Source organism: Terrapene carolina, unplaced genomic scaffold (assembly GCF_002925995.2).
Source record: "Terrapene carolina triunguis isolate 2854851 unplaced genomic scaffold, T_m_triunguis-2.0 Scaffold310, whole genome shotgun sequence".
In the NCBI taxonomy this organism is placed as follows: domain Eukaryota; kingdom Metazoa; phylum Chordata; order Testudines; family Emydidae; genus Terrapene; species Terrapene triunguis.
Genome location: NW_020664661.1, coordinates 3,625,934 through 3,637,037, shown reverse-complemented (window position 1 = coordinate 3,637,037; position 11,104 = coordinate 3,625,934). Strand labels below are relative to the sequence as shown.

The 11,104-nt window shown below is 52.3% G+C and overlaps 1 protein-coding gene across 1 annotated transcript in view; it reads right to left on the bottom strand.

The window, feature by feature from the left end:
* Positions 1–1,282: 1,282 nt before the first annotated feature.
* Positions 1,283–11,104, bottom strand: part of SCD (stearoyl-CoA desaturase) — a 23,929-nt gene continuing 14,107 nt past the window's right edge. The window contains exons 3-6 of the mRNA XM_024218719.3: positions 10,488–10,618; positions 6,238–6,443; positions 4,509–4,741; positions 1,283–2,530 (exon numbers count right to left, since the gene is read on the bottom strand). Of these exons, the coding sequence (XP_024074487.1) occupies positions 2,331–2,530; positions 4,509–4,741; positions 6,238–6,443; positions 10,488–10,618 (770 nt within the window). The 3' untranslated portion in view covers positions 1,283–2,330. The remainder of the gene's footprint in view (positions 2,531–4,508; positions 4,742–6,237; positions 6,444–10,487; positions 10,619–11,104) is intronic.

Genomic DNA, 11,104 nt, shown 5'->3' with positions numbered 1-11,104 from the left:
CTCAGCCGTGGGGAATCCCACCCAGCCATCCACCTCCCGGGTATAGAGCTCAGGAATTAAAAGCTTCCCGGCTGGCTTATCTGCTGGTGGCCCGCTCCTGAGCCTGTTCATCTCGCTAGCTCAGTCAGAGGGCAGGCTGCTCTGCAAAGCTGGACAGTTCTGGTCACAGCAATGCACAGGAACAAGGCCAGGGACGACTTCTTGGCTGACAGCAAGAGCTTTGCGACCGCAGCAAGACATCAGCAGTGCTGTGCTCACCTTGGCCTACATGGGAAGGCTGAAGCCTGCCCTTGAGGATACGCAGCACGGCTGGGACGGGGGAAGGAGCATTGCAGCATCATTCCTCCACCCCAGCCCAGCCTTTCCCAGCTCTGCCCCAGGATCCAGCAGCCTGGGCACCTCGCTAGCTTTCACCCAGCGCCACAGCACTATCTGGCGAGTGGCTGATGGGAATGGAGCCTCACCCCGCCATGCCTATCCGCGGCATCTGCAAGTGCTATGGGGTGAAACGCACAAGGGTTTTAACCCTTCCCCCCAATGTATTGAGGCCTCAGACAGCGCAGTCAGCCTGGCATTAGCCTCCGCTGTCAGTGCTGCCAAGGAGTGAAACAGGCCCCTTCCGTGCCCAGGCCGCGGCGCTATGCAGCGGACCCGCCTCGCTGGAGCAAAGGCCCTGTCTGCAGGGGACGAATTACACATGGCCCAGCAGCCAGCACCCTGCTCTAGCACCGTGTGTCTGGGGGAGTTACAGGAACGGCCGCCATCAGCAATGGCTGCACCAGCACTTCCCACCGCAGTGTGTGCAACAGGCAGTCACTGGCCCCAGGGCATCTCTGATTTGCTTTGGAAGGGGCTGGGAGCAGATCACGGGCCACCTGACATGCTTTCCTGTCCCCAGCACATTGGGGCAATTCAGTCCCATCTCCAGCCTGGATCTGCCCAGTAGACGTGGCTCCACCTCCTGGCTTCAGAGGGGCTGTGCTGGGAAGAGGTCACACAGAGCACTGGGCTGGGACCCTGTAACTTTCTCATGCTTTAACCCTCTCAGTGTCCCCTGCTTTGGTGTCGGTTTCTATCAGGTACTTGTTAATTGGCTGCAGGAAGCCCATCTGCACAGACATGAGGCTCCCCTGGGTCTCTGACATAGCATCATCCCTGCTTTCTAGCTGGTCACACACATGATCAATTCGCTTGGATGTGGCCACATCAGCTGCCCCTTCGTCTCCCCATTTCAACCGTGTTCAGTAACAAGAATCCGTATGACGCAGACACACACTAGGACCTCATTCCTCCGACACACAAAGCAGCTTAACACAGAGATGGGGCTTTGTGTCACTTCCTTCTGGCTTCTCCTGCTGTCGTTCTTCCGGAAGAGTCTCTTCCTGGGAAATATTGCCCACGGTTCCACTCCGTCCCATCCCAAGCCAGTGTATTTCAATGGCATCAAGCCCCTCGTTTCCCCAGATGTCCTTGTCTGCAGCTTTTCCACGCAGGCAGCTAGGAGCCCAGCTTGAGTCGTTCCAGGCAATTCTAGCACTGAGACGCTGCAGGGCGGCAAGAGGAGCCATTGCGACACTCCAGCGAGGTGAGAAGGCAGCTGTCGCGCCCCACGCCACCATGTTCTGCAGCTGATGCTACTCCTCCAGAAGAGGCTTTCAGGGGTCTCCTCTCCCCATCCCCAGCATCACCTTTCCTTGGCCTACAGGAGCCAAAGAAGGCCCAGCACCAAGGAGACAACATCGTGCTCTCTCATTGATAGCAAGGAAGGGGACAGGTCTGCTATTCCTTCTGGGAAAGGCCTTTGCTGCTGTTCTCATAGAGAGACACTCATTCATATCCTGAGTCAGCAGCCCTGGGAGGGCAGGAGAACCAGAGGCAGGAAAGGGGGATTTCTAGAGAAAGAGTCCCTGACTTTGGCTCAACTCTTCAGCCAGCTGGTACAGACTCCCCTCCACTTCCACTGTCCAGCCAGCGGCACGATCTGCCCCGGACAGGCTTTTGACCAGTTCCCCGCCAAGGAGACGCAGAGGCAAGGAGAGAATGAAGCATGGAGGGGTTAGAGTGAAAGGGAGAGATCTTGCCAGAGAGAGACAAAAGAAGAACAAAAAGAAGAAAGAGAGAAGAGAGGGATGGAGCTGCTGAGCATTAGAGAGACAAAGTTATAGGTCTTAAATACATCATTTAAAATACATTGTGCAGGAGGGGGTTAAAATCATCATCATCTGAAGCAACCTGATAGCATTATTCAATGGTTAGTAAATAGAACATAAAACCCTGTGCCCAGCTCGCTTGGGGTGAGTGAAGAGGTTTTGGGGGGATGACACAGGCCCTCAGCCACTCTTGTGGCTGCCATCACCAGTCCGAATTTTCCGAGCCAGGATGGTCTCCTTGGAGACCTTCTTGCGGTCGCTGGCCAGCCCCAGGAGGCACATGAGATCAATGAAGGCTGTGGTGAAGTTGTAGTGCCACCCGAACTCGCTGGTGGAGTAATCATAGGGGAAGGTGTGGTGGTAATTGTGGAAGCCTTCGCCTGGAACGGAAGAGCAGGGACAAGACACTGTAAATGCACCTGAAGCTGGGTTTGAAACCGTCACGCTGTAGAAGTCCCTTCCCCAGACTCGGGCACCATGTCCCCAGAATGGGCCATCTGTGCCGAATGCAGACTGTGCTCCCCTTGGGGCAGGGACAGCCCCGTGATCCTCCTCCCCTTGCAGCCCATTGACTTCGCTGGGAGCTGGCCCAGGCCCTGTGCTTAGCCTGGGTTCTGTGTGCCGAGGCTGTGTCTACATGAGGGGTTTCTAGAAAGTCTCCCAGTGTTGGTCTATCCCATCAGTGGAAGCGCCAGCGTGAGGTGAGCCCGAGCACTGCTACCACTGGGCCATCGACCCTGCTCTGAGCAGGGTGTAACAAGGCAGTGGCGGAAGCGCTGGCTACGTGCGCACTCCCCCATCGACAGGCTGGTGACAATGCACCGGTGAGAGGCCAAGGCAGGGAGAATGTCAGAAAATACCAGCCCTGTCAATGGGACCTGCCTGCAAACGGCCAGTCACAAAGGGACAGCGCTCGGAGCCAGGCACGCAGCACCCTGACTGGGCGGGGAAAGGCGGGGGGGAGTAGGGGCTGAGCAGCCCCTGGTGGCTGGCTGTCCTGTTGCTCTCCCCTCTTCCAACACCAGCTCAGACTCCTCAGCCCCAATTGCCCATGTGTAACATCACCCACCAGCCCCGTCTCCTCTGCACCGAGTCCAACATCAGAGGAGGACCAGGATGGTGCTAAGGGCGTGTGAGGAGGTCAGGGCAGGCTGGAGGGGAGAACAAGTGAGGGCTGGTTAATCTCAGCACAGGTCCAGCCAGAGCTCGGTTGGCTGTTTACCTGACCCTCTTGAAGCTGTCAAATTGGGTGAGAAAACTCAGGATATTTCCCGCACTTCTGCTTGTGCCTGGGCCTCCCCTTATTAAAGCCCTTAAAATGGGCCCCCTCAGATTGCCTAGTGAGGCTTGTGGGGGTTTCGGATTCCTCCTCCGTCTCCCAGAGAGAAGCCATCTAGCTTTGGCTGAGCTCCTGGCGAGATCTGAAGTGAGTCCTGGCCCTTCTTGGAGGCTCCATCCATCCATCTTCCATCCCCAGAGTCTGAGAAGCTCAGATCCAGATGGGAATTATGCAGCTACGACTCTCGCTAGTGAAAGTCTGGGGCCAGATCCCCAGCTCATGTAAATCAGTGGAGTGCTGCCGAAGTCCACAGAGCTACGATACACACGAGCTGAGAATCTGGCCCAGGAAAGCAGTACAAAGCTAATGATGATTCTGGGCTCATTTTCCCCAGGTCCTCAGCACCTCTGAAAATCAGGACTTGGCTGTCTCAATTCAGAAACCACTGGGCACTTCTGGCTGGGTGTGTCCAGCTTTTTCAGAAGCATCATTTCCCAGAGGTGAAAAGAGAGAGCGGGGGGCAATTGTCATCATAACAAACAGGCGGTGAGACCGTCAGGCAGGGCAAATAAATCTCATTGTGAGATAAAGAGGTCCTATATGCAGGACACTGGAGAAGATAACCCCACTGCCCTATGTACCCACTGACTAGAGCATGAGACACTCCAGTGAATGCGCAGGTCTGCAGGTGCGTGGGCGAAATCACCCAGATGGAGTCTATGCGCTTCTGGCTTTCCCGTATGTGAGTGCAGGAACATTGGGGTTCCTAGGGTCAGATCCTGATGTAAATCAGGATAGCTGTACAGACTTTAAAGCAATGCAGATTTACACCAGCTGAGGATCTGGTCCATTTTATGTAATTATGCACCTAAAATTTTCCCTGTCCCACAGTTTTATAAATGGATGTTATTCCTCTTCCCTTCTCTCCCAGACTCTCCTGCACTGTTGCTATGCACTACTGAACAGCTGCTGTGTTCCTCCCCAGACACAGCTGCATTTCAGTGGTGGGTGCAGTGATCTCTGCTTGTCTCATTCACAGTCAGTTTGTGGTTTGGAATTAAAAGGCATCACCAACATACCTAAGGCTCCAAACGTGACCCAGCGGTTCTCCCGGGGGTTGATGTTTCGATCATAGGGCCGGTTGCCAAACATATGTGCAGCACTGTTCACGAGCCAGCTGGCGTTGAGCACTACCACGTAGCGCAGGATGGCGGGGAGGAAGAAGCTGTTGCGGAGAGATTCCCCCCAGAAGCACCAGGGCACTATGGTGGGGAACAGGAAACACATGGCCACCACAGAAAGCTTGTAAAACCTGCCAGGAAACAGAATGGGGAGAGAGTTAGTGGGCGGGTGCATCCCATGGAGGAGCATTCAGGGGCACGGGCAGTTCAGGTCGTCTACCAGGGCTGAGTCTCTGGGGCGGGGGAAAGGTGCTAATTTTAACTATACAAAGAAAACAGCACAGAACCAGCCCATCTCTGCCCCGGTTTGACCCCTGGAGAAAAAGGAAAACAAGGGCAGTGACAAAGTGGGCACAGAAGAATAAAGGGGATAGGCTGGGCAAACAATGAGAGCCACACACCCACTGGCAGGGGTAAGAAGGACCCAGCAGATGAGCTGGGAATGGAGTACAGGTGCTTTGAAGCAGAGCTGCCTGGGGCTCCGTTTATCATTATTGTTGCCAGGTCACATTTGTACAGGAGGAGCGCGATAGCTGCCATCTTGGTTGACGCACCTGGGATTAAACCAGGGACCTCCAGATCTCAGGGCATGTGCTGTTGCAGCTCGAGCTCTGGCTCCTTACCTGTGGGCTGCAGCAGACTCCTCTCCTCCGTCTGTCAAGGAACCTGTCACTCACACTGGGGGAGGCCTGGCGCTCGGCTGCCCTGGGGAACCGGGCCATGTGTGCGCGGCGGGGGAGGGGATAGAAGGAGGGAATCCCAATCCCAGCAAGTGAGAGATTGCAAGGGGGAGACACCAGATGGTGGAGTCTAAGTGCAGCTGGGGTGTGTGTGTGTGCGGGGAGGGAATCTTGTGCCTCTTCCATTTCCACAGAGGTACAGGGGTTGGGCAAGAGGCAGGCCCTGAGATACGAGCAGAAGCCTCTCCTCTCACTCACCTACCTAGGAACTATTGTTCCTCACAGGCTGCCCAGGGCTTTACCCCTGCTAAGGCTGCAGCAGCAGTGGGACATGTTCTATACAAGAGGGATTCAGCCGGTTGGCACTGGGCCCTCTGTGCCAGCGACATTCCCAGCGAGGCTGGAGCCCTGCTTTTTCTGACCCCATTTCCTCCTGTCCCACAAACAAAGGAAAACATGTAATATATCCCACTGCTGTGCTGGATGGAACTTGTTCCTCATGGATTTCTGCCCAGGTTTGCAAACAATGGCCCCGATGCTCCAAACACACCTGAAGTGTCCCACTGACTTCATTTGGGGCTGGTCACCTGCAGAAAGGATCCGGGGTGACTCACAAGAGGGTTAGTTTTGCTCTGGAGCAGGGGTAGTCAATTATTTTTTGTCAAGATCCAAATGTCTTGGTCAAGGTCTAGTCAAGGTCCAGACTCCAGAGAAAATAATGATAATAAGTACATAAAAGATTTTGAGGTCCATTCAAACGTGTCTGGCTGCCCGGATTCGGCCCGTGGTTCGCCTACTGACTACCCCTGCAAGAGATTCCTGTAGCCGGATGCCATGCCTCAGAGCCCCTTTGGTTCCCCAGTGATACATTGGTCACAACACCTGCCCTTCACCTTGCACCACAATCACCCTATTTTCTTCCCCTACCCCGGCTGCACCCGGCTCACCTCCTCTGGAACATCACCACTTTGTCGGCCTTCAAGTCAGCCAGGTCTAGCTTCCGGCCCTTCTCGATGACGTCGGGGTGTTTGCGCACCAGCAGCCAGCCAACGTGGGAGAAGAAGAAGCCCCGCGTGGCGTTATGGGGGTCCGCGTCGGTCTCAGAGAACTTGTGGTGGACGCGGTGATCTCGGGCCCACTCGTAGATGTCATTCTGGAATGAACATGGCTGGATGACTCACCAGATCAGCAAGGATTAGAGCTAGGGCTATATATACACAACGTAGTCGGGTGTCTAAAGAAGCAAAATGGCACCTAGTGGAATTTACCAAAATCCCTTAACTGGTTTAGGTGCCTAAATCTCATTGACTTTAAGTCCATATTTTTTATGGGTTTTAGTTGATTTTTGTTTTGAAAAAAATTGGCCATTTTTTCAAAACCAGAAATTTTTGCTCAGAACATTTAAGTTTTCCTCAAAAGTTTCTATTGTTTGTTAATTCACTTTTTTTAATTGATCATTTGGGGGATTTGGTTAGCCCTGTCTCTGCTGCTTTGCCAATACTGATTCGTCAGTTTAGCCCCAGGGTAAATCCCCACCCCAAAATTGGATGTTCTCAAAAAATGAAAATTTTCCATTTTGAAATGGAAAAAAATAGTTTTTCAAACATTTCCCGAAAAAAAAAACATTTAAAGAAAGTTCTGTTGACTTTTTTTAAAGCCAAAATATCAGTCCATTTCAAAAACCCGTGGGAACGAACCCAGATTTGAAAATGTTGAAATGTTCATGATTTTATGTAAAAAGTTCATTTTGACCAGCTGTAATAAAACTAGTTCACATTTACATTATCCCTCTTACACAGAGATCTTACAGCACTTTTGAAAAGTTGGGTAAATATCATTCGGCGACGGTCTACAGCTGGGAAACTGAAGCACTATGCAGGCACATTTGTGGCACTGTGATAGGATGTATAAACCCCACACTGGTTATGGTTAACCATGGGTTAACAGGAGCCTGAGCCCCATTAGGCCAGTGGGTGGCACTTGGAGGCATATTGCACACTGGTCATCAAATCCACTTGGGAAGGAACTGAGTCTTCCTAAAGGAGGGGGCATAGGGCAGTAAGAAAAGAAGACCCGGGGGAGGCACAGGAGATAGGTAGCTGGGAGCTTCCTGGACTAAATGCAGAAGGAAGCCTGGAGCCAGAACTGGAAGGTCCAGAGCCAGGAGGAAGCCTGGGACCAGAGGTGGGTCACCCTGAGCCAGGAGGAAGCTGGAGACGGGGAAGCCCACAAAGTATTTGGACAAGAATGAGGAGCTGCAGGGAAGGACTATGCAGCACTCAGACATCTCTGGAAGACACCGGCCTGGAGCGAGCTGCGGTGGCTGACTCTGCCACGAGAGCAAGACCCAGACCTCAGAGGAGAAACCTTGGGAGATGTGGCTCATTACAAAAAGCCCAGGAAGGGGCTGGCGAGAAGGCTGAGGAAGACTAATGGGAGCAAGGGGTTCTGGGAGGCAGCGGCAAGGTGTGTGACAGAACAAACCTTGGCGGCTCGTCCTCAGGTCCCTGGACTGGGACCCGTGAAGAGGGCGGGCCTGGGTTCTCCACCCCAGCCACTGGGAAGGTGGCATGAAGCCCTGACATGAGGCGATAAGGACTAATCAGAGCCTGGAGAGAGGCTGTAAGAGCCGCTTGTCCCAGAGGCTGGAAACCTCACAGAGACCTTGAAACTATTTGTTGGAATTTCTTACCCCAGAAGGGGAGAGGCTTAAAGTGACCTGGCCAGAGGGCTGAATGCCACAAAGAGGCTGGCCACCACAGGGCTGGGGCACCTATCAGCCGGGAGCGCTAAACAGGAAAGCGCTGCCATGCCCAGCCTTGAGGGGGGCACTGTGGGGAGTCAGCTCCTCTATGGGCACCTGTCACTTAAGTATCAGAGCTCCTCCTTCATCTCATAAGCACGGGGGATTTCTCCTCATCACCCTTTGGGGTAGAAAAGCATCACTCTCAGCCCCATTTTACAGGTGGGAAGGGTGAGGCCCGGAGCAACTAAGGACCAGATTTGTAACGGTATTTAGGGGCTGCAAAACCTAAGTGGTTTAGAAGCTTAAATCTCAGCTGTGTCTAAATAACTTTTGAAATGAGGTTTAAGCTCCTAAATCAGTTAGGCATAGCAACTCCTACGTACCTTTAAAAATCTGAGCCAAAAACTGAATCCAGACTTCCTGCATCCCTGTCTATCGCCATAACCACAAAACCATCCTTCTTGCATTGAGAATGTGATTTACCTGTGGGTCACCCAACATATTTGTGATAGAGCTGGATACAAGTGCCAGGCCTCGATTCCCAGTTCCAACCACTGGGCCCCGAGAGCCCCATCCTGTGCCTTGCCAAGTATCCTCAGCTCCCCCAGAAGTCAGCTGGAGTTCGGGGCAGTCAGCACCTTGCGAGAACAGGCTCTCGAAGTGGTGGCAGAGCCTGGCTCCCTATACAAGCAGTATTGGAACATGTACCGTGCCAGTGCTGGAAATGCACCTTGGGAGGGGCAGGGCACAGCTGGAGTAGGTTCTCCTGTTTCCACCTCTAACCCCAAACTCAGTAGTGATGGGTGAACCTCGGACTGTTCTTGTCTGGATATGAGTCGACAGTGTGCCCTTGTTGCCAAGAAGGCTAATGGCATTTTGGGCTGTATAAGTAGGGGCATTGCCAGCAGATCGAGGGACATGATCATTCCCCTCTATTCGGCATTGGTGAGGCCTCATCTGAAGTACTGTGTCCAGTTTTGGGCCCCACACTACAAGAAGGATATGGAAAAATTGGAAAGAGTCCAGCAGAGGGCAACAAAAATGATTAGGGGGCTGGAGCACATGACATGACTGAGACTGAGGGAACTGGGATTGTTTAGTCTGCAGAAGAGAAGAAGGAGGGGGGATTTGATAGCTGCTTTCAACTACCTGCAAGGGGGATCCAAAGAGGATGGATCTAGACTGTTCTCAGTGGTACCAGATGACAGAACAAGGAGTAATGGTTCAAGTTGCAGTGGGGGAGGTTTAGGTTGGATATTAGGAAAAACTTTTTCACTAGGAGGGTGGTGAAGCACTGGAATGGGTTACCTAGGGAGGTGGTGGAATCTCCTTCCTTAGAGGTTTTTAAGGTCAGGCTTGACAACGCCCTGGCTGGGGTGATTTAGTTGGGGGTTCGGTCCTGCTTTGAGCAGGGGGTTGGACTAGATGACCTCCTGAGGTCCCTTCCAACCCTGATATTCTATGATTCTATGATTTAAGCACCCATCATCCTGGTTGCCTCTGACGGCTGCTAGCTGGCACGTTTACCATCAGAGCAAAGAAAGCTGCTAAAGAGCTTCACTTGTGATCCCACTGTATTTGCTAGCAGCTCCAGGCAGTAACGGGCAGGGCCAAGGAGGAGATAATCCATTTTCCAGAGAGGGGGAAGGTTCTGGAGAGTCGGAGACACAGCCAGTCTGCCTGCAAGGAACTGCCAGATCTGAGTAGACCCAAGTCTAATATCCTGTCTCTGACAGTGGCCAGCACCAGCTGCTTCGGAAGAAGGTGTAAGAACCCCACAGAAGCGGATGTGGGATGATCTGCCCCCCATTAGGGCAGATGTGGTCTCTAATAGTTAGAGCCTGGCTTACGCTCTTAGCGGGAGGTCTGCCAGAAGATTTGTTGTCATTAATTATGATGGTAATTCTGGATATTCTTGTTATCTGTATAAATGTCCAATCCCTTTTGGAATCTTGATACGTTCTCTGCCTCAATGACTTCCTGTGGTAGTGAGTTCCACAGCCTAATTACACGCTGGGCGAAAGTATTTCCTTTTAGCAACTTTCTAAGCAAGAGGAAAGTTAGGCCCATAAGTCAGCACTTTCTAATTCCACCAAGTCCTTCATGGGAATCAGACATAACTGTCAAGAGGAGAAGAGCCCCTGGAGGGAGAGCGAAATCCTCCTGGTTTGGAGTGATTTCCTACTGGTGTATTTCCTTAGCCATTCTCCCACTCCCAATACCCCTCACCCATCCCAGCAGCAGTGTTACTCAGTGAGTCTCCCCCTCATGTGAAAGGTGAAGATCTGTGATCTCAGGCATAACTCTGGAGATACAGCTGTCAGAGGGGAATGGTACAGAAGAAGGGACTGTGACTTCAACCTGCTTCCCTGTTGTATATGTGGATATAGTTTAGGACTCATTGCTTCCCTATGGACAGGCAAGCTGACAACCAGTGAGAGGGGTTCCTACCTGAAAAGCCATGGAGTTGGCAATGGCCAGAAAGATCCTGAGGGGCAAGCCAGCTTTGTAGGACCGATGGCTCCAGAGACGATGCGCTCCAGCTGTGACCCCCAGAGCACTCAGCAGGAAACACAGGAACCCTGGACATGAGAAAAGGGGGTGAAAGGCAATGAGTCAGCTAAGTTAGAGCAAGTTGTCCAGTTGGAAAGTTTCCATTGATCCAACACAAGAGCAGAACTTTCTTCTGAAGATGCACAGGCAAAAGAGACACTTGTGCTTTGATACCATGATGATGGACACTCAATGAATAAAACTGCTGCTTCCAGTACAGCCCTGTGGCAACAACTCTAACAGATCTCGCTCTTCTGGCATTTCCCCTGATAATCTGGATAATTCTTCTCTTCCTAGTTCATTTCATCATATTTTTCCTAGTTAGACTTCTTTGGCATTTACACCTTTCCGTGGTAGATGACTTAAGCCTGGATAGCTATCCTGCATAGTTACCGAGGGACCTCGCTATAGGTTTAAGCTCTTAAGATTTCCCTATAGATATGCTTATTTCCAGTAGGGTTACCATATTTGGAGTGTCCAAAAAGAGGACACTCCACGGGGCCCCAGCCCCGCCC